Raw genomic sequence first — 24,872 nt, forward strand, 5'->3', positions numbered from 1 at the left:
CATTCTCTTGCTTCCAACAACATCCATATTTCTTACTCATAAACTTTCTACAACACACTCCCTCCCTCTCCACTGCCGTTCTGATACCACGACCCAATTTTTTCTTTTGGCAACAAATACATAATGTGCATATACACACACACTACATTTCACAAAATCCCTCAAGTCAAACTCCCTGCACAATAATGTCTTGGCTGCCACTGTTCTTCTTCATATCAGCGCCATGAATAACACAGTTTATCTATTGCAGAGACAAACTTAGTAAATGCTCCCTTAGCATTTTATGTATGTAATTTAATGTCCCTGATGATGTTTCTTCTTGCCTGAAAAGCACTGGAATAATCTTTTCCAAACTCAGATCTTGATGGAATTCCTCTGATTTTTCTGAAGGCTTGTGCTAAAATTGAGTTGAAACCTACTTCACATCACTTATTAATGTGTTATATCACTACAGCTCAGAAATGTGTACATATTCAGTGATTATAAAAAGGATGGCAAATTTTGATATTAAGTTTTTTTTTTTTTTTTGAACTGACGTCATACATGAGAGAGTGAAGAACCTATAATACCAGTGCCATGTGGGAGTAAAAAATTAGTTGTGGACAACCAATGTTAATTTCTTCTTTATTTGGGAAAATATTTAAAATGTCATCAAACTGGATTCTCTCTAGGCACTTTGTATACCTATGTTTTATCTTCTTGTGGAGGAACAATGGTATCCATATTACCTACTGATGGATTATATTAAAGGGTTTGAAGGAATGTCTTAGATCATGTGTAGTGCATGTTCCATTCTTTTTAAATTAATGGATTCTTGGGCAGTGGGACTATTTTTGGCATAAAATGGTCTTGCTGCACAATAAAATGACTGAGGGCTAAGTGCAATAAAAATGTACACCCAATTCTCAATTTACATGGTAGATTGGTTCCAGAAAAAATTGTGTAAAAAAAAGAATACAGTGCATATAAAAAAACAGAAGAATAGTTCCAAATGTGAAAACCCAATAAAAACAATAAGTTATTTTCAAACAAAATATATGAAAATCATTGAATAAAACTCTATTTAATGGATTTTTTTTTTATTTTAAATACTTATTTAAAGTCTATACATATGTATCTTTCTTAAAGAAAAAAGTGTGTCACTAATAAAATAGAAATTTGAAAAGGGTCAAATACACCACACTTTATTTTATTTAGTTAAATTTTATTCACTGTCACTTTCTGACAGTAGCCGCATTCTTTTGTGCGAGACCGGAATAAAATCACTTCCATCACTTGAAACACTTTGGCCTTCTTGTTCATACAGCAATGGCAAAACATTTTCTTCAGTAAAAGGAACTAAATTACCATTAATTTCCAATAATTCTGAAGGTTGATTTTTTTTTATCATGAACTCTGTAATTAATCGTTGAGATCCTGTTTTGACTAGATCTTTGTATAATTCTTCATATCGCACCATACATGACTTCAGTTCACATTTAAACTGTTCAGCTCATTCAGTATTTGGATCATGTGTAAGAAAATGACTTCGCAATTTACTAGCTATTTGAGGCCCTTCTTTAATTAATCCTGCAGTGAGTGGAATCTCTTCATCATCACTTTTTTCATCAAGATTCTTAAGGATAGCTTCGATTGTTTCGTCATCACTAATAGCCTTGTCAATCATCAAATCCTTCTCTGCCAACTGCATGTGCTAATCTGATAATGTTGGGATATTCAGTTGTATGCAAAGGTATGGGAGTTTTTCTTTTTCACACATTCTGGCCAAATAGCTTTCTAGCATGCATTTAAAGTTGATGGTTTCAATTCTGATAACACCAACTTAGCAAGTTTGATACAATCCAAAATAGAAATTTTCTTCCACACATCAATAATTATCAGTAAATTATCCTTATCTAATTTATCCAAAATGTATTGGAATGTTCTTCTTATGTAGTAAGTTTTGAAAGTAGTGATCACACCCTGGTCTAGTGGTTGTATTAAGGATGTTGTATGAGGTGGCAAAAAACAAAATTACACATTCCGGTGTTTTAAAACAGGATGGCCAAGAGCACTGTCTATAATCAATAAACTTTAAAGTTCAGATTTTTTTTCCCATCAAATAGCATTTAACTTCTGGAAAAAAACAATGATGGAACCATTCATTAAAAATTTCTTTTGTAACCCAAAGTTTTTTGTTTGCATTCCAGTGCACTGGTCATCATCATCATCAAATTCCTGCCATTTACCCTCAAGGGATGTACAGGATAAGATAGTACTACATGAAAAAAGTTACATCATTATTAATTTCCTATCTACAATTTTCCTCCAAATCAGTCTGTTACTTGTCAAGACTCCAATATTATCAGATCTTATATTTCTATCGTCTAAAGCACTTTGTACCGTATCAATCCACCTATATCTTGGTCTTTCTCTGGGTGGTTTTGCTGCCAACCTGGCAGAGAACACTTGTTTTGCTAATCTTTTGTCGCCCATTCTGTTTAAGTGACCATACCACCTGAGATTAGCTCTGCTAACACATTCCTGGATGCTGACAATGTCAAGTTCTTTCCTAATATCCTCGTTTTTAATATGATATTGCCATTGATGCCATCTGTTAACGCCTATAATCTTTCTCAGAACTCTCATATCTGTGGTCTCTAGTCTTTGGTCAAGTGTTTTACTTCTGACCCAGCTCTCAGATCCATAAGTTAAAACTGGTTTGAACACTGTCTTGTATACAGCTAATTTAGTGTTCTGACTAATTTCTCTCTTATTCCATATGAATTTATTCAATTGACTTCCCACCATACCAGATTTGCTGATTCTGTTGTCTATTTCTATATTTAATTTACCATCTTCAGTAAAAATCGTGCCTAAATAGCTGAAATGTTTTACTTGTTCCACAGGTTCTCCATTCACAACACAGTTGACATTTTCAATGATTCTGCCTATTTTCATTGTCTTTGTCTTTTTATTGCTGACCTTCATACCATATCTATTACAACAGCTATTCAATTTAGTCAGAGAATCTTGCAGACTTGAAGCGGATTTATTCAGAAGTATAACAACGTCTGCATAAAGCAAAGAGCTGACATTAACATCTCCAATTTTGATATCATGTTTAATACCACTTTCCTTCATAATGTGATCCATATAGAAAATGAATAACAGAGGGGATAATGTACATCCTTGTCTCACACCAGATTTAACATTAAACCATCTTCCTATACTTCCTTCAATTCTTATTGCTGACTTACAACTCAAATAAAGACTAAGTATTGCTTGATATAATGCCCCATTGACACCATATAACTGCAGCGTATTGACACCTTCTCTCTTGGCACCTTGTCATATGCCTTTTCCAAATCGACAAAACTTAAATACAGATCTTTGTTATATTCCCATGCTTTCTCAACTATTTGTCGTAAAGTGAAGATCTGATCCTGACAGCCTCTATTTGGCCTGAATCCAGCTTGTTCTTCACCAAGCTTTTCTTCCACAATTCTTCTCAACCGTTTCTCAAGTATACTTGCATAGATCTTGCCAGGAACACTCAGTAGGGAAATACCTCTGTAATTCTCACATGCAGTTTTATTTCCCTTTTTATAAATGGATACTATGAGAGCTCTACCCCAATCATCGGGAATTCGTCCCTCTGTCCAGGCTTTCTGAATTATGCAGTGCAGCCACTGTAAGACTCTAATACCACCATACTTCAGCATTTCTGGTCAAATATCATCTACTCCTGCTGCCTTTCCACATTTCAAGCCTTTGATGGCTTTTTGTACTTCAAGTATGGATATGTATTCCTGACTGCATGCCTGGTCAGTGTTTTTTACCACTGTGCTGTCATCACTGCTTGTTTCATTTAGCAGTTTTTCAAAGTAATTACTCCATACTTCAAGGATATCTTTTTCTCCCGTTTTCATGTTACCTTTATCATCTCTAATTCCTTTTACAGCACTCTTTCCTCCATTCTTAAGCTTCTTCAACAACCTCCAGAATATTTTGCCACCTTCTTGATATTTATTTTCTATTTTCTTGCCAAAGTCGTCCCATGACTTTTGTTTAGCTAGTTTTACACAGTGTTTAGCATTCTTGCATTTGTCTCTATATTCTCTAAGAGCACAAGATGACTTATTTGACAGGAACTGTTAATATGCTTTCTTCTTTTCCTTCACTGCCTCTTTAACTTCCTGTGTCCACCAGGGAGTTCTGATTTTTTTATCCTTACAGACAACCTCACCACATGCCTCTCTGGCTGAATCAATCAATGTTTTCTTCAGAGTTTGCCACTGAATCTCCAAGGTTTGATTCCTGTTCTCAAACTCTTTCATTTTTTCTTCAACAATCTTTGTGTATTTTAGTCTACAGTTCACATCTGAGAGCTGCTCAACTTTTATTCGCTTTAAAACTTTCTTACATGTTATTATTTTCAACATTAAATTCAATTTTATCCTGCTCAAGACTAAATAGTGATCACTTCCAATTTCAAATCCTCTGTACACTCTAGTGTCCTGCATCAGGGAGAAAACATCACTATCAACAATAACATAGTCAATGAGACTTTTCTTATTCCTAGCCTCTTCTCTCCATGTGAATTTGTGCACATTTTTATGTTGGAACATGGTGTTAGTAATAACCAGTCCATGTCCTGAGCAGAAATCCAATAGATATTTGCCATTATTATTAGCTTTGCTCTTTTCTCCAAATTTTCCCAAAATATTTTTGTATGTCTCACAATCATTTCCTACTCTGCTATTTAGATCTCCAACAAGGACCAACTTTTCATTTTTCATTGTGTCTGTTGCTTTTTCTAAAGCCTCAAAAAACTCCTCCACTTCTACCTTAGTAGAACCTTCTGTGGGACCATAGGCACAAATAAGTCTCATTGTCCAGTTCCCCATTCTCATATTTGCGCACATTACTCTACTTGAGACTGACTGCCATTCAAGAAGATTAGCCTCGTATTTTGTGTTGAATACTATGGCTACTCCTTCTTTTTCTTGATTGTCATTGCCTGAATATAACATTTTGTATTTATTGCTCAGAAAGATCTCACCAGTTTTGATCTTTTTTGTTTCAGTCACCCCTATTATGTCGATCTGGTAGTTATCTAATTCCTCAGCTAGCTCCATTTCTTTGCCATTCAGGCTTCTTACGTTGATAGTACTGATCTTTAACTCTGGTGATGTTGAGTTGGGGTTTGTTTTCAGATTTATTCCAGTAGCTGACTTTTCGCTGTTCGCCCTGGTTCCCTGGCGAAAACAACGGGAGCCTTGTTTAACCGGGCGACACCCCAGCCGGCATGAAATTCTGTCATGTTGTACCATCATTTTTTATTTTGGTTTAACCAATAAGAATACAATTTGGTCAGCTAAATCCCAAATTGCCAGCCCATCCTCGTTCATTCAGTATCCAAGTAGATACCCAACAGGGTGCACCACGAGAAGGTGAGGACTGGACATTAGGTCAGAAGCCCTGGTCGGTTCTCCGCATTCCGTTAAAGGCTATGTGGAGGTCTCCTCTCAGTTATACAGCTTTGACCCTTAAGCACCCCCAGTGCACTGGTAACGTCTTAAAATCCACACCTTTCATTGCCCGTGGTCTTAGGGATCACTTAATGAGTAATGGTTTACAAAATAATACAGTCACACAATCCTTAGCTGCTTTAAAGTCACCAACATGTTTTGGTGATTTTGCTGTATAAGTTCTACTTGGCATTTTTTTCCAAAAAAGGCTGGTCTCATCTGCATTCCAAACTTGATCAGGAGTGTAGCCACCATTTTCAATAATTTTAGACAGTTTTGAAAGAAATTCCCTAGCTGCTGGCTCATCAGCATATGTGGATTCTCCTTTTATTTTTACATTATGAAGCACGCATCTTTTGAGAAATTTTGTAAGCCAACTTGTGCTTGCAGAAAACTCACAACCGTTGTTTGATCTTGTTGGCTCCTTTTCCTGAATGTGTTCATACAACTGTAATGCTTTCTCTTTAATGACATTTCCGTCTAAAGGTATTACATTTTTGTGAGCAATCTTTTATCCACATCAATAGGGGATTTTCCACCTTCACTTTTATAATGTCTCTCATATACGATGACGACTTGGTACCTAATTTTGTTCCATAAAGAGCAGATTTTCTAATGTCCTCTTCATTTTTCTTGTTCTCACCTTTGTTCAGTCCAAAATACTTCTCTAAGGATGTTGAACATTTTCCAGCTGCTAAATGATCTAAATTTGGATCTTAATTTCTAAAGAAATAGCTTTTCTTCTTCTGTCTAACTGAATTATCTGAAATCATGATTAATGGGATAATGTTATGAAAATATCATAAAATAATCAATAACTAATTTTGCTAATTTGATATTACAAAACTTCAAAATTTAATATATACCTGTATAACTCTGCTGTATGAACTTTCATGAACAAAACACAAGACGTGTAAACATTTCGAATTGTAAACAAGAAATGATTGTTTAGCGAACAGCTTAACTGCTTCCAAGCAGCTTTATACAGGCAGGCCTTCGGTAACGGACCAACTTAATTTTGAGAAATCAGCACAGCGCCCTTCTGCTTCCAGGAACCAACGGCAAGCGAATATAACAGATCATCTGCCAGCTTAACTTTGGGGAATCGTAATTACAAAAATTGCTTTTTTTTTTTGTTGTAGACACAATTGTCTACATTCTGTAGCATAGAGTAATCCCTGACATTTAAAACATTGGTGTGTGGGGGGGGGGGGGTTCCCCAAAATTCAAGTTTAAATACAATTGTTGTACCATTCTAGGAAATTATAATTATAATGGAAATGCCCTTTTTAATAGAACTGAATTCAAACAGAAATTTTAAAAAGATGCGCCGTTTGAACCATGTAAAAATAGAATTGCTTCGGTTTTCTAAACCGTGTTATTTCGAAATTGTGTAAAAAAAAGACCATGTAAAAAGAGAATTAGCTGCATGTGTGGCTTTCATTGCACTTGATTTATAGTCATATAATGATATTACTGTTGTCAAACTGTGAATGAAATTATTTTGTATGTTTTTATTCTTCATTCACATTTAACATAATCTACCATATCCTAAGCAAGACTTGTTATATATTATTTGTTAGTCTTTTGCTTAAGATTTATTATTCATGTATTTTCCTTGAATTTTATCAGTTATTATTTAATTATATAATTTTAATATATGTTATGTTAATGAAAGGACTATGTAGAAAATACCATTTATTTTATTGCTATATTCCTTCAGTAATATTATAAGATATTCTATGTATGTAACTTTTATGTGCCTTATGTGAACTGTAATATATGTTTTATTTATTATATTTGTAAATGAAAGTGAAGGAAAAATTAACTATAATATTTTTTATTATTATTTTTCATTACTGTATGTAAAAGGTATAATCTTATGTAATGCTTATGTTTAGTTTCGATCGTTGCCATGGAGACAGAAATAAAATAGAATGTGCGAGCTTAGGGCGTGAACTGCGGTAATTGGAAGCAAGCAATTAATACGAGTTGGACTAGAGAACAAGTTTAGGCGGGAAGAAGGAAGGTATATGAACGGAAGGTGAAAGTAAGCAAGGACACCCGAGGGCAGGACATTCAGGGGCAGGAGCATTCAGAACACTATGGAGATGAGGAGAAAACTTATAGGCAGCTGAGAGTAAAGTCAGTGGTGGAAGTAATAGGAATTTAGTGCCGTAATATGATTAACAAAAGACCAGAAGATTAATAGGAAATTCAGAATAATTTCACTAAGTTCTAGAATTACTACATATTCCTATATCGCTTTGAAGAAGGATTGTGCAAAGCTCAATTTGTTATATAGTAGTAAACATGGGACAATTATTCTGCCTTATAGCAAGTCCTTCAAGATTTGTGTAGCGCGATAAATAATAATTCAGTTATCTCCGTGAAGAATTATTTTGAATAGTGTTACATCGGAGTAATAAGTGAATATAATTTTGATATGTGCTCACATTGAATCTGATGTGCAAAGATTTAATCCAGTAAGAGCAGTCCTATTTTATTTTATTTCAGTGTGAAGATTTAAGTGATAGCTCCGTCACAAATATACTAACATTTACTGTGCCGTTTCGCTGAGTTTAGCAGAAGTTAGAAACTTGAAAGAAATTCCCCTTGAAGTAATAACTGCTGCCATTAATAATTTAATAAGTGCTTTCTGACTAAGTGTTAAATTATAGAGTGCAACTGAGTGATACTAGTAAATTTATTTACTAAGAAATTCCGAAGTTTTGAACTGTACGAACAATTTTTATTATTAGGAGAACCATGAATTTAGTATCTGAAGATATGACGTTTGATTCTATGTGAATGTTTTGACCTGAAGAACTAAGTTATTTGTATTATCTTATTTTCAGAGTTATAATTTTATGTACTTGTCATATAACCTTGTATTAAATGTTTTATTGATTTCAATATTGTGTGTGCCCGATTCTTTTTCATTGCACCGTTCATAAAAATTTCGAACCTTGCAGGAGCCTTAAGTGTAATATATTAAATTCGGCCTGTATGATTAATGAGACTGCTGAATCAATTGAAGATTGATTCTACTATTCTGCATAGGCTAATCTAAATATAGGGTGGCGCAGTATAAATATAAATTTCCCCATATTTTGATTAGTAATCAACCAGCAATTAGTTGATTTTATTAAGAACAACTTTACATCAAGATGGCGGATTCAAAACCATGATATACGATCCAACACTGTATAATATTTAATGCAAACACAAATTGATGTATAAAATAAGGAATAACATATTTAAAGCAGTCTTTAAATGGTTTCATTAATTTCTAATAAAATTCTAATTATTTGAAAGAATGTCTCATTTATCATTCTTTCAAATTTAAATTTCAAATTAATAAATAATTTATTTATTTATTACTGGTTGATAAAAAAAAGAAGTTCCATTAACAATAAAGTATGGCTTTTATTTCTAAATGATAAACACCAAATATACATTTAATATGGCAAATTAGAATTCATTAAATAAGACTGGAAATAAAAAAGAAGTTGTCCCAGGTAGAAGACCAGATGATTATATAAATATTTTTAATAATGAGCTCGAAAACCATTTCAAAATTTCCACATCATCTGGCAATTCTGAATAATCAAAAATAAAAGCTGGACTTCTTAAGTATTGTATTTGAATAAAAATATCAACATAGTAATTGCATAATTCAGTAACAGGGTTCGAGATGGCACGAGAAGCCTTGCTTCTCGTGCCATCTCAAATCCTGTGACTCTAAAAATCTTATGTAATCTATGTGTTTTTAGATTCTAATCTTAGCAGAAGAGTCAGTCTGTCTGAAATAGCAAAGTCTACAGGAATAGGGTAACTAATAAATCTAAGGATAGTGGAGGAAATTTATCCTTAGCATATGATAGAAAAGAAGATAATTTGTGATGGTTTGAAAGTGTACAGATTATATTGTATTTGCAGAGAATCTTTGTTGTTTTTCAGAAGTATCTGATATGGTGGGGAATGGAAATCCTCTTAACACAAGTTTGTGGTCTGGATAGTTGTTTCCTTATATCCATTAGATGACAACATAATTCTTATTTTATTCAATTTTTCTAATAGTAGGAAGTCTGAAGAACAAATTATGCATGCTCTGTGTACAAGACTTTTGAAAATACCTGTCTTTTGTAAAGAATGATGATGTGAAACTCGCAGATATACCTGCCAGTGAAGGAAGGTTGCCTTTAAACTGAAATTTCAATGTTGTCTGTAGAGTTACAGATTATTAAAGAACAGATTATCATCAACTACACTAAGCCAAATAAGACATTGAGGAAAAACGCCATTAAAAGTTGGATTTCCAAATAGGTCGATACTTGCACTTCACATCTACACACCACATTTCTCACAAACTAAGCATCATACACATGCTAAAAAACAGGGCCCCTCACATCACTACAGAAGATAAAGATCTCAAAGATGAACTATCTCACATATCAAAAAACCTCATAGACAATGGTTACCCAAAAAAATTGATTCATAAGATACTTTTCTGCGATCCCCTACAACAACACTCTGAAGAAATACGTTATAAATCCACCATCGCCATTCCTTATGCCGGGACAGTTTCCAAAAAGATTGCTACACTCCTCAAGCCACATGAAATACGAGTGACTTTAAGCCTTTACCATAGAATAGAATGGGACAAAAGCTCCATGCCCTATTTAGAGGAAGATTTCCACTCCCAAATCATAAAAGAAGCCATAATAGTAATCTGTTCTAAACACAACCTCAATAGAAACCAAGGATTAATTCTGGCTGATATTTGGAAGACCCTCATAAGATATTTAATACGACAGAGTTAAATCTTGCTGCCAATTACAGAACGTTCCCACATAACAACAGTTGACTTCATACATGCTCCATGCATGCGATGTACAAGTTCATCCGTATTTGTGAAAAATACAATTGTATTCGGTTCATTCCTTCATGAACAGTTTTAGTATTTAAGTTGTTTTGTATCTATTTTATTCACCCTAAGTTGGCGAAACTTGTCGGTATTTTTTACTTAGTATCAAATAAATTACTTCGACCAATATAAACCCAGTTGATGTCAATCTTTTCCATAATACACTAATCCCTCAATTATACAACCAAAAGAAATCAATTTGCTAGTCAGGCAATTACTGGATGGCTTAACCACATGTACACTTTACATTGTGCTATACCAGAAGTCAGATGACGTACGAATCAATTTCAAGGGGGGAGATCAGTTAACTGAAGGTGCAGTGTCTGAAAGTTAGATACTTGACTGTATTAATGTACAGGACTAACTGGGGATCTTTAGTTGTTTGCTGAAGATGCAAAGTTGGAGAAAATTATAAGTAGCACTGCTGATGTTAATTCCCTTTAGGAAGATTTAAGTAGCCGTTTGACTTCCACAAAAGAGTGGGGTTGTACTTTTAATATTAATAAGTGCAAGGTGTTGCATTTTGGAGTGCAGAAATATAAGGCTCTGTACTATATTGATACCACTATACTGCAGGAAGTGGATGAAATTTGAGATCTGGGAGTGTGGTTGACAGTAGATTGAAGTTTAAAGGGCAACTGTTACAATTAGCAGTGCCGCTATGATAAGAAGCACACTAACATGCAGGGATAAGGAAGTGATTGTGCCACTGTACAATGTAGACCAGTGTTTCTCAAACTTCTTTCGACGACGGAACACTTCACAAATCCTGAAATTTTCACAGAACACCTTGGTTATTTTGTAATGTATAAATTAATAATTAATTGGTAATTTAGCTGATTTTTTATTATTAATAATTGATGATTAATTATTAATAAATAATTACACATCAATTAAACCATCATTAACTTAATTTGTGCTGACAAATTCCAGAACTTCTCATGGAACACCTATTCACCTTCCGTGGAACACCAGTGTTCCCCGGTTAAGAACCACTGGTCTAGACTATTATGCTCAAATTTGGTCATCTGGTTTTCATTGTGATGTGGAAACATTACAGAGGGTTCAGATACAAGTAACTAAGACAATATCAGGCTATGGAGAGATTGAAGGAACGTGGATTGCAGTTTGGTTGATAGGAGGAAAAGAGGTGATACGATAGAGACGTATAAGTTGGTGAGGAGATTTTATTTGACTAATCCAGAGGGGATTATAAAAAGAGTAGAAGGCAAGAGAGAGGAAGAACCAGAGACTATCCCTGGAAGTTATGTGAGAGTGCAGAAAAGAAGGGTGTGAGTAGTAGATTTTTTACATGGAGAACTGTAAGCGAATGGAACACATTACCAGAATATGTTGTTAATGCAGAAAGTGTAAGGATTTTAAGATTCGGTACAATAAATATGTTGTCAGTTGGATGAACCTCTCACAATGAGTCTGCCAACTCCATGGAGGGTGTAATAATAATAATGTAGTATTTTACTTTGCATTATTTACTAAAGAATTTAAGGAAATTACAACGTCAACTAGGATATACATTAAAATAAATTTTAATATACTTCAATATCTCGGCAACGTTACGTTGCCATTTTCAAGAAACTTAAGAACAAGACACGTACAAGCAGGCATAACAAACAGTAAGTGAGGAAGAAGCAGGAAGCTATTATTTCTCCTAAAGTCCTGATGGTGCCCCCTAGCGGACAATGTTGGTATTCTTGGGCGACTGGGCTGAAGGTCTTCTGATGTAGGTTTCCCAAATTTGAGGCAGTCTCATGCAGCCAAATTTTTTGAGGTTTGGATTGTTTCTTAGGGCTGAAGCTAATTCCATGAAAAGCCTTTCATATTTGTATTTACTATGGTGTATTATCGTGGCTTTCCTCCACTGTATTCTATGGCAGGTATCCAGCGCATGGTCAGCAAGACCAGAGTGGCTGTATTGGTGAAACCGGATGTAGTCCTTGTGTTCTGAAATCTATTTTCACATTAATCACACTCTATTACTGTAAACACAGTGATAGAGTGTGATTAATGGGTGGGGAAGGGCTAAATCCAACTTAAGTAAAATTAGTGTTATATAAATGTTTGCAGAACCTAATAAATCTTAAGTCAGGATCTGTCTGTATCTGTATATAGGTTTACAGTCTTTTTCTAGGTGAGATTAATATGAAGAAAAAAAAAAAACTTGTTGGGAAAAATTTTATCCATAATCTTTCTGGGAGGATATTACAATTATTATCTGACCTGTATGGAAAAAAAAAAAAAAAAAAAAAAAAAAAAAAACACTAGGCTTTTCTTTTTCATTCTTGGCATTAGCAATGAACAGCTATCAACATTACAAAACACACACCTATCTAATCATTTAAGAGTTTTGACATCTGCTTGATATAGCCCCTTAAAAATTCTTTACTAGTACAAATAAATCAGAAAATCTACAAGAATATATGTTAGATACTATACTACTAATATTATAATAATATAAACTCTTTATATTTCAGTATATTTCTATGTGTAATATAATTAAGAAAAGGGACTGAAAAATACTAAAATTATGATTATCAATATATGGCTAAATAAAAAAAGTACTGGAATGCCCCAAAGGTTTGACTTGGGGCATACCAGTAGTCATCCCACTAACCTCTGTCTTCAACCTTTCAGTTTTATAGAATAAAAAATATTTTTGCAATATGAATATTTTGCAAAAGAAGGACCACATATTATTTTTAAAAAAATCTAGGTTTTAAAAGTTGGAGTGACAACCCAATGCACACTGGCTCCACTGATTATGATTTCAGAATATTTTGCATTTCAAATGTAAAAGTAGAGTAAATAATCATACCAATATCTTCATCTCCTCAATCAGTTTATTTTGTTTGCTACTAATATTGAGTATGTTTTCTTCACACAAATCATATGGTGCTTTCAGTTCTTGCTGTTTTCTCAATAATGATTGCTTATCCTCTCTACATTTCAAGAAAGCATCTCGTGAATCTTCATATTCCTAAAAGTGAAATGTGCTATTCAGAGTAATATTGTATTGATTTGTTATTTTCACTTATTACAGAGTAATACAATACAAAAACAAAGGATTATTAATATTATTGTGTTTCAATATTAATAACATATTAATACAGGGTGTTTCGAAAGGGAGTATACAACTTTGAATGACAACAGAAGGTAAATAGTGATAGACGAATGATTTTTATCACCATGCAAATGTAACATAACATCTAAGTAAATGGATGTTTCAATATGTGTCTGTGTTGACAGTTAAAGGTCGATATGAATGCCTCCAGTAATTCTGCAGACATCCCATCTGTAATTAATTTCCTGCCACATGTGGCAGAGCATATCTGGAGTAACTTCAGCAATGGTGGCAGTAATTCTGGAATGCAGCTCATCCAAATTGGCTGGTAGGTGGTAAAAACACTCAATCTTTTGCAAAGCCTCACAAGAAAAAATCTAATGGTGTAAGGTCGTGGGAAAGTGGTGACCATGCTACAGGTGCCCCTCCACCAATCCATCTGCCTGGAAAATGGGTGTCAAGGTACGACCTTACATCATCAGGTAATGAGGAGGTGCTCCACCTTGCCAGAAACATAAGCATCCATTGTGATCATCGTCATCTAATCATGGTATTAGGTACTCTTGTAGCATGTCCAGATACACACCACTAGTAATGGTAGACTCGGAAAAAAAGAAGTCCATACACATGCTTCTTGCTAATGGTGCAAAAAATGTTAGCCTTTGGGGTGCACCGAACATGTTCTATAATGACGTGTGGATTTTCGCTTCCCCATCCACAGCTGTGAGTGTTTACTTGTCCATTTATGCGAAAAGTGCACTCGTCACTGAAAACGACATGTCCGTACAGAAATCCTGGCATACATTCTTATCGTCTTTCTTCAAATGTTGCACGAGGATAAAATTGTAGGGCCTTAAATGTAGATGTTGTCATAAAATACATCACGCAGTCACATGTGGAATTCCAATTTGATGAGATACCCATCTGGTTGACTTTCCAGGGCTTCTCTGAAAACTTTCCAAAACTTCTTCCACAAGAGCACCAGCAGCATGCGGCCTTCCCATTGACCTTGGATTACGTACAAAACAGCCTGTTTCCACAAAATTCTTGTGCTGCTTGTAGATTGTGCGCCTACTAGGAGGTTCTTTGCCGTATTGCATGCAGAAATTCCTCTGAACTTGTGTTATAGACTTCGTTTTCTCTTTTCCCTTTTGAAACACCCTGTATATTCTATTAGTATTAATATATTTCTTCAATAACAAATATTATGAAAGAAAATATCTCCATAGGAAGCTAGTCATGATGTAAATGTATTCATGTAATGCATAGTCCTTTCTTTTAAAGACATAGTAATGAGAATTCATTTTGACAAAATTGCAGTGACTACTATCATTACTAAGAATAATTACTTTAATATCCCAACATTTCAACCTTCACACTAAGGTCATCATTGGAGAATATCCACAGAGTGACATCACAAATCAAACAGTATTCCAAAGTAACACTAATTTGATTGACAGTTATTCTACTGGCCTGATTTCTAGATTAAAAATAACCTACATCAAGCTATATCCTAGTTTTACATGACCAGAGAACAAATAATATCTTTTACACTTTTAAAACAGCAACAGTGATGGGCAAATCAATAATTTAGCCTAAGTGTTTATTATATTAAGGCTAAGATCCTAGAGTACTATAATCCTAATTATAATTTATAATGACCACTTAGAACAAAACTTTATGTGAGTAGAATATGTGTAATCCATATTCCTGGGATTTTTACACTATTACTGTTGAGATTACAGTGGTTGATTAAAATTTCACAGGCCTCATTAAAATTTATGTTCATATCAAGTTTTGGTGCAATATAACGCACAGGTGCCTTTCTTGTCCATTCCATGTAGAGTAACCAGCATGATAAGAAAGGTCAGATTTACCATAGTCACTAAATTTAATAGGCCATTTATATTCCTTTTTAAAGACAGGAATTGTACTTTGTTTGTTTGTTCTCTAAGAAATTATAAAAGAATCAGTAATAGAAAAAATAAAAATGGATGGAACATGTTGAAAGAATGAAAACAGAAAGATTACCAAAACAAGTGTAAATTACAAACCATTAAGAAAGAGAAAACTAGGGCATCCTCTAAAGCAGTGCTTCCCAAACTGTGGGCCACAATCCCCTTGGGGGCCATAAGTTTTGTTGATGGGGGGGGGGGGGGGGGGGAATAATGAAAACAAATTTAAAATGTTTTAAGACTAAGTAGATTTTTTTTAAATCTTAAAAGAAACGTATTTAATTTTTATTATTTATTTCTTTTTTGTTCTTTTTTATATTTCAATGGAAAAAATCACACGTTGATGTTGGTGCACAAATTTTGCTTCTTACGTATTTCAGTGCTTAATGAATATTAGTAAATATATACTTATTCATATAAGTTTCATTTCAAAGGTATTGATAAGAAACACAAAATCTTGAATATAAATTGTATTGAATATAAATACAATAAATATTATAATAATGTGTGTATATTACGAAGTTTTTTCAATGGGGGCCGTGAAATATTTTAATTTTTCCAAAAGGGGCCTTGGCATCCCTAAGTTTGGGAAGCACTGCTCTAAAGAGATTCAACAATGATGTCTAAGGCCAGAACAGGCCACTCTAAGCCTAAATCCTTAAAGCATGATGATTATTATGATTTGTTCTCTGGCCAAGTAAAAATACTTAATGCAGGTTTTTTTCGTTCCTCCTACTAGAAGTTAGGTCAGCAGAATAATAGTTAATAAATATAAGTATTATGTTATTCCTGGACAAGTATGAATTATAATAATGGAAAGAGATTATGACTATTAGCATTTGATCTCCCTGGGTTCAAAGAACTCACTGCAGGAGGTCTATGCTCTGTCTTTCTCATGCAAAAAAACACATCGCCAAACCGTGTCTTCAATCCATTCACAGTTTTGGCACTCAACACTTTAAGGCAATGCATTCCACTCAATTATTCTACATGCAGGGGTGCAATCCCAGCTCCCCTCCTCATGGTGCATTCTGGATAATGCTAAAGAGCTAGAGCGACTTGGCAACCAGACTATCTTCTCAATCTCCTGATTATAGCACACATGAACTTAAACAAATGAATTAGCTCTCTTAAGGGCAAGATGACTAGGAATATTGGACCTGTAGTTCGAATTTGCCAAATCAACATTGAGGGTATATGTAGAGCAAAATGTGAATACCTCTCAAAGATTTTATATGACAACAATGTCGACGTTGTTCTTATTCAAGAGACTCACTGTAAGGATGAGGATCAGCTCCACCGCAGGGGCTGAATTCCTGGTTACATTATCATTGGAGCCACTTACCATCATGCACATGGCCTTGCCACCTATGTACGTAATACCCTAGAAGATTCCCACCTTGTTACAACTAGCACTGTCGGCGGCATTCATCTGATAACAACTATGATAGGGAACATAACCATTACCAATGTGTATAAACCCCATGCCCTCTTGTGGCCTCCACAAGTTCTACCAGTGCATAACCACCCTGCGATGCATATGGGCGACTTTAACAGCCACCACATGCTATGGAAATATGCTTCCAACAATGAATGCGGAGAAACTTTGACTGAATGGGCAGAAATTCACAACATGCACCTAATTTTCGATGCAAAAGATAGATCTTCCTTCAGGTCAGCAGCTTGGAACAGGGAGTACAACCCAGACCTCTGCTTTGTCACTCAAGACAACAGTGGACGACCATTACCTACATCGAGAAGAGTTCTCTTCAACTTTCCCCGAAGCCAACATAGACCGATTATATTAGAGGTAGGTCTGCAGGTACCCCTTGACAGATCCATCCAACGTCCCTGTTGGAACTTCCAGAAAGCCGACTGGGATACATTTGCTGCCTGACTTGACAAATAAGTCCATTGGATCCCTCCAACCAGCAGTAATTACAAGAGATTCGCAGGAGCTTTCTTAGCTGTAGGTAAGAAGACCACACCAAGAGGCTTCTGGAAGGAGTATATCCCTGTATGGGATGATGATAGTAATAAACTGTATCAAGAATATCTAGAGTGTGGCGATCCTGACATTGCAGATGAACTCATTCACAGCCTTGACACCAACAGACAGAAGAAATGGACTGAAACAGTAGTAAAACTTAATTTTCGGCACTCCAGTAGAAAAGCGTGGAGGCTTCTAAGAAAACTAGGTAGTGGCACCCTGACTGTCCGGGAACAATCAGCTATTTCTCCTAACCAATATGCATCACATATTGTCAACACGTCAAGATATACCACCAAGGACAAACAACACACTCTTCAAATAAAAAGAGAACTTACATATTTGAAAAATAACAGACCATCAGACCTTCTATACTCACGGCCCTTCACTCTTGAAGATATTAACAGTGCTCTAATGGATATGAAACCAGGCAAGGCTCCAGGTTTCGATGGAATTCATCCTGATTTCCTGTTGAAGACAGGTCAAAAAGCTTGACAGTGGTTGGCTTGCTTTTTCTCTGACATCCTCCAGACTGGTAGACTTCCAAAAGAGTTTAAGAGGACAAAAATTATCCCTATCTTAAAACCAGGAAAAACCAACAACAAACCAGAAAACTACTGACCAATTGCCCTGCTTAGCACCTGCTATAAGCTCCTAGAAAGGCTCATCCTTAATAGAATTGCCCCTAAAATAATAGAACAAGTCCCAGTGGAACAGGCCGGATTCAGACATAAACGAAGCTGCTGTGATCAGGTTCTGTCCTCACCACACATATAGAGGCAGGCTACAACAATGCCGGAAAACAGCTGTAGCTTTTGTAAATCTTACTGCAGCTTATGATACAGTCTGGAGGCATGGCGCAGTTTGCAAGTTGCTCCGTGCAGTCCCATGCAAAACAATAGCAAAACTAATTAATAACATGCTAAGCAACTGCTGTTCCAAGTGTGTATGGACAAGAACAAAAGTAAACAAAGAACACTGGATAATGGATTACCACAAGGGTCAGTTCTGGCTCCTCTCCTTTTTAACTTATACATTGCAGATATGCCTCATATAGTCTCTAAGAAGTTTTGCTATGCTGATGACATTGCTCTAGCCACCAGACACACCAATTTTACTACAATGGAAGATACACTAACAAATGACCTTACAGTCCTAGATGAATACTTCAGCAAATGGAGATTATGCCCAAATCCTAGCAAAACACAAGTTTCATGCTTCCACCTGAACAATAACCAGGCTAACAAAGAACTCATGGGCTACTTCAACCACAAACTGCTACACTACAACAGATTCCAGAAATATCTGGGCATCACTCTAGATAGAACACTATCTTTTAAACCACATCTCATTAACACAGTATCCAAGCTAAAAACAAGAAACAATATACTGCAAAAACTGTGTGGAACAACTTTGGATGCCTCAGCAACAACATTTTGCTGCATTGCTCTTGGCCTCATTTACTCTACAGCTGAATACTGCTCACCCATATGGCTGAACAGCACCCATGTGTATTTGTTTGATGCCCAGCTTAACATCACTATGTGCCTTATTTCTGGAACTGTAAAATCAACCCCAACCAACTGGCTCCCAGTGCTAAGCAACATCCCGCCTCCACACATCCGCAGATCCAACTTTCTTCTACATAAATACAGCAAAATCATGGAAATCCAAAATCTTCCAATCCATGAAGACATCCCACCCCTAGAAATAAACAGGCTAAAGTCAAGGCACCCCCCAATCTTAGCAAAAAATCTTGCAGAGACAAGCTTCAACATGAAGGAGAAGTGGAAAGCGTCCTGGTGTAACACTTCAACAGGGATCTTCCATGAATTAGTGGACTCAACACAGATACCTTCGGATTTTGACCTACCTCGGAAATCTTGGTCTGCCCTTAACCGAATCCGCACCAACCATGGTAGATGTGCAGACCACCTTTACAAATGGGGCATGATTGCCTCACCCAGGTGTGACTGTGGATCACCCTGCCAGACAATTAATCATATTATAGCAGAACGTGTCCTACGTGCATACAGTGGAAACCTCTCAGACTTCATCCATGCTACACCAAGTGCAGTCGACTGGATAATCAACCTAGACATTCAGTTGTAGCCTATTTTTGATTCTTGAGGGTCTCTTTTATGATTGTATTATGTCTTCTTATTGTACATATGTCTATTACTATGTCCACATATATTAAGGATTAATGTAACGTAACTTTTCATGTGTGAGCCATACACTAAATAAATAAATAAATTCTACATGCAAAGAACCAGCTTCTCACTTCCCTGCTCACACTCTCCTTATGCAGCTTCCAGGGATGACCTCTGGTTCTACCCTTGCCTCTCTACTCCATGAAAAATCTCATCCATGTTAATCTAATAACAACCATCCCTCATCAACTTATGTCTTAATTATATCCACTCTTCTTTTATTCCCAATGCTCTTCAAGTTGCATTCCTTCAATCTCTTCTTGTATCTGACATTCCACAGACCTGACAGTGACTTAGTAAACTTTCTCCGGACCCTCTCCAATACATTCTGATCCCCTTAAAAACCAGGCAACCTAATCTGTGCACAGTGGTCCATATGTGGCCTAATCAAAACCTTGTACAAAGGAACTATAACATCTTTGCTTCTGCATGTCAATGTTCTCCTCATTATTGCTATAATCCATTGTGATGTTCTTACAATTTTAGCAATGCAACCTTTAAATGTCAAGTCTCTGTCCACCACCTCCCAGATCTCTCATCTGTTCCACCTCCTTCAAAATGTCTCCATTAATGGTATAATCTGCACACCCATAACCATGCCTATCAAAATTTCGAGCCCTTCCAAACTGCAACATTAAACTAACAGCTCCACTCAGTCTATTGAGATCCTCTAGCAAGGCCACAACATCTGCTTTACTAATCATAGTTCTTACCACCATTGCATCATAGCTGCATACCTGCAGATAAACCAGTCCCGATGTCATTAATGTACAAGTGAAACAATGCAGTCCCCAAACAGATCCCTGTGGCACTTCACTCACCTTCTTTTGGGATACCACTCCTCCATACACAAGCTGCTGATATCTATCTGACAGCCAATCAGCTATACAGCTCACTAGTCTATTATCTAATCCCATCTATTTCAATTTAACTATCAGCTTGTCATGTGGCAGCCTATCACTGGTCTTTAAAAAATCCAAGCAACCACTGCATATATATGTCCTTTACTCAATGAATTTGTCACCTTGTTCTAATATGTATGCAGCAGGCTAAAGCATGATCTCCTCCTAACAAACCTATGGTAACTATCACAAACAATATTGCTATTATTATCAACCCATTTGTGCATTCTAATCCTCAACAACTTCTCTAACAGCTTAACTACAACCCAAAGACACATCAGCTTATAATTTGTAGCCTTAGTCTTAACGTCCCCTCCCTCTCTTTGTGAAGTGGAACAATTTTTCCCGCCATTCCTTTGGGACATGCCTTGTTGAAACTCTTATTAAACAGGTGCACCAAAGATGCTGTTAATTCCCTAGATCATTCCTTTAAAACTTGACATATTGTGTCCTTTAAGACACAATATGTCAAGTCCTACTTGACAATATATCACGTAGGAGTTGACGTATTGTCAAGTCCTACTGCTTTATTAACATCAAGTTTACTCAATTCCTCATATAGCTCCTACTCATTCACCATCAGTCCCTCCTCTACCATACCCTCTACATTCCAGCTTCTCTTGATGCTGCATTCATGAGAATGAAATATACTGTTAAATGGATCATCAAATACTTCAATTATATCCTGCATCAATTACCAATCTGCCAGTGTCATCAACTAACATTATCTTAACCACAGTCACCTTTTTTCTTCTAGGTGCTTCACATCAAAAGAACTCCTACGACTTTTCTTAGCTTAAATGACTAAGAAAAGTCATAATTTTAAGAAAAGAAAAGTGAAAAGTTCTTCTCACAGTGCACTTTTGTTAATTGAGTCAAGTTTCAGGCCTACTCTTTGTACTCTTCAATCAACTAATTAATACCAATATTCATCTTGTGTTGCCTCCACAGTCCCTTATAAATTTCAAACTTAATCTCTCATTCATCCATCCATTTTACTCAAACCTTATTTAGCCTTTCAACTTTTTAAATAAACTCACACATTGCTGCTGTAAATGACTCTTGCTCAATGCCCAAACAGCATCTGTCTCCTTTCCACTCAACTCTTTCTATGCTGTAGCTCCCAGTTGTCTCCTTAGCTTTTCATAAGCAACAGAAGTTCTCATATGCTACAACTCAGATGATCAATTCATGGTTTCTCTCAGCAGGGGAAGAATAGACACTCCATTCACAATCACATCCTCTTGATGAAATAACCAGATCTAAGCCTCTAACCCCCCCTCGTGTGCGCTCTCCATTGCATACTGCCTAAGACTATTGTCCTTTAAGAAATACATTCTACTTACTCCTGACATCGTATCTCTACATTCCAATCAATACTACAGTAATTGAAATCATCCAAAATGATTATTATCATTTACTTGGAGACTAAGCAAGTTTCCTATCATTGTCTTTGTCTCCACACTGTGCATTTCCTGATCTGTATCAATACCCAACTAAATAGTACATTTCATCAACCTCCACCTCAGTTATTCAACACCAGTGCTAATTTTTTTCACCCTTATATTATTATTATATTATTATTTTACGGTATCTCTAGAGTCCAGGGACTCATCATGGGAGACCCAAATTAACCAGTATACATACAAATCCTATCATACCTTTCCTTGAATCCATTCACCATCAGGGAACTCACAACCAATTCTGTCAATTCATTCCACTCACTTACCATTCTCCATACAAAAAATATGGTCTGCACACCCCTACACAACTTCCACAGATGGCCCCTAGTTCTCAGACTATTTGTCATATATTGAAAATTTTCCCTTGCATTAATTTCACAAAACCTTTTAATATCTTAAGTTTCCATCATGTACCCTCTTTTCTGCCTATCAACTAAACTTTACAATCCACAAACCTTCAACCTATATTCATAGGGAGTATTCCACAGACTTGTCACCATCTTGGTCACTCATCTCTGAAGTATAATGCTATAGCCATTACCTTTATCCAATTCTGCTGTCACTTTATTATAAAATCCATATAAGTTACTAAGTCAGGACCTATCCTTCACAAAGCCATGCTGCCCACTATAAGAGTATTATTTTCCTATCCTCTCACTGTCGTATTTTACCTTTCACCGACTGTTCTAACACTTTAACACCCACTTCTGATATATTAATTGGTCTGTAATTTGTTGCCTCTGTCTTGGATCCACCTTCATTCAATGGTATTATCTTAGCCTCTGTCCGATACCTTGGAACCCTGGCAGAGTTGAGACTTAGATTGAACAGCTTTGTCAGAGGTAATGTTGATTCTCCGCCAGATTCACATAATCAATCTGCAGAAGAATTGACATTCACATTCAAATTTTTTAATATGCTGAACAGCTCCTGTTCATCTACCTCAATGTTGATATGCATCTCTAACATCAGCAACTGTAAAATTACCACCTGGATGATACACCTTTGCAAAATGATCACTCAGCAACTCAACTATTTCTTTTGGTTTAGTCATCTTCCTACCACGAGCTTTGTTTAAAGTCATCTTACCATAGTCATTTTTCCTCTTGCTATGTAAAAGAAAACTCTTGTGGGTTTACTTTGGTCTGTTTTGCTAATTCTCTCTCTCATACTCTGATTTGGCATTCTTTATCATACTAGTCACCCTTCTTACTTGCACTTGCTGAACACTTTTCTTTATATTTCCTCCACAATGTTTTCTCTTTTTTTTTTTTTTTTTTGTAGCTTTTGCTTTATATCCCTAATCATCCACTTAATTCCAAGTTGGTTTATCCTCCTAACCTTGGGTATGCAGTCTGATAATGCTACTCTCAAGCAATTGGACCACTTCTATGCACTACTGACATTCCTTCCTTGTAGCTTCTCAAGCCATGACACTGTTTCAAGATGACTCCTTAGTCTCTCATAACCACCAGCCTTATAGATGAATATAAACTCCTTCTTCACAGAGAACTCCACATGTTTGGCAACTTCCCAAGAACAAAATAGCATGTCACTCTTCCCAATTGGAGGCAGTATCTGCCTTGGTTATGGATACATCTTCTGATGCTATTATCAGATCCAACACAAACAAACCCCCTTGTCCCCTTTATAACATGTTGTTTCATGTAATTATCCCTTAGCAACTGTATAAATCCCACTTCCATCTTGACATGCCCCCTTTCCTACTTCCAAATCAATACGTTCCATAATTGTTCAGTCTACATTAATTGTGTTAATGTAGCTGAACATGGCATCTACATCTTCCTGTGGACCCCCACCTGGTCAATAGCAGCACCTAACAATGTATTTTGTCCTATTTGCCTCTATCTCGCACCAGACAGCCTCAAATGAACTTCTTGCATTCATGTATATGCATTTCAACATTCCTTTGTACCCACAATTACCCTTGTGTAATGTCATTACCAACCCATTCAAACCAGAAACTTGTGAAATCCCATTTGGTATTGCATAATCATCATATTCAAATCGGACACCTGTGAAATCCCATTCGGCATTGCATAATCATTACTGTGAACATGCTCATTTATCACAGGGGTGGAATTATTCCTATATCTTCCTTATATTCTTCCATCCGTTCCTTTTTTTTTTTTTTATACACCTCTCCACATACATATCATTGACTCTCAACTCTCTCAGACCTAAAATCCTATTTGTTTGTTGTTGTTGGTTGTAATTTTTCAGATATCATCAGCAATATCCCACCTCCAGTACTGTTCCTTCTAACCTCCCTGAAAATGCAATGCCCTTTACATTCTATCCCTTTAACTATATTATTTTCAGTTAACTAGGTCTCATTGCTGCCTATAATTTTTTGCCAACTCAAGCTGACCAAGCTTCTCACCCTTATTCCTGATATTTCTTGCATTCATGTATGCATTTCAACATTCCTTTGTACCCACAGTTACCCTTGTGTAATGTCATTACCAACCCATTCAAACCAGAAACTTTTGAAATTCCATTTGGCATTGCATAATCATCATATTCAAATCGGACACCTGTGAAATCCCATTCGGCATTGCATAATCATCATATTCAAATCGGACACCTGTGAAATCCCATTCGGCATTGCATAATCATTACTGTGAACATGATCATTTATCACAGGGGGTGGCTAGATATACTTGATTTCATCCTACCTAATATCTTTAGTTTCTCTGGTTTTGCACTACCACCACTCTCACTAAACAAAATCTTTCTCCACACATATAATTCCAAAACATTTAAATGTAGTCCACTGGGCATATATAAGTTCTTTTGTCCATCA

The 24,872-nt window shown here is 35.9% G+C and overlaps 1 protein-coding gene across 2 annotated transcripts in view; it reads right to left on the minus strand.

Moving 5' to 3' along the window:
* Positions 1-24,872, minus strand: part of SMC5 (structural maintenance of chromosomes 5) — a 752,645-nt gene that overhangs the window by 645,027 nt on the left and 82,746 nt on the right. For both annotated transcript variants that reach the window (XM_090391623.1, XM_090391622.1), the window contains exon 6: positions 13,277-13,438. In XM_090391623.1, the coding sequence (XP_090247749.1) occupies positions 13,277-13,438 (162 nt within the window). The remainder of the gene's footprint in view (positions 1-13,276; positions 13,439-24,872) is intronic.

This window comes from Typopeltis vanoorti, chromosome 4 (assembly GCF_054136105.1).
Source record: "Typopeltis vanoorti isolate ZY-2024b chromosome 4, IOZ_Tvanoo_1.0, whole genome shotgun sequence".
In the NCBI taxonomy this organism is placed as follows: domain Eukaryota; kingdom Metazoa; phylum Arthropoda; class Arachnida; order Uropygi; family Thelyphonidae; genus Typopeltis; species Typopeltis vanoorti.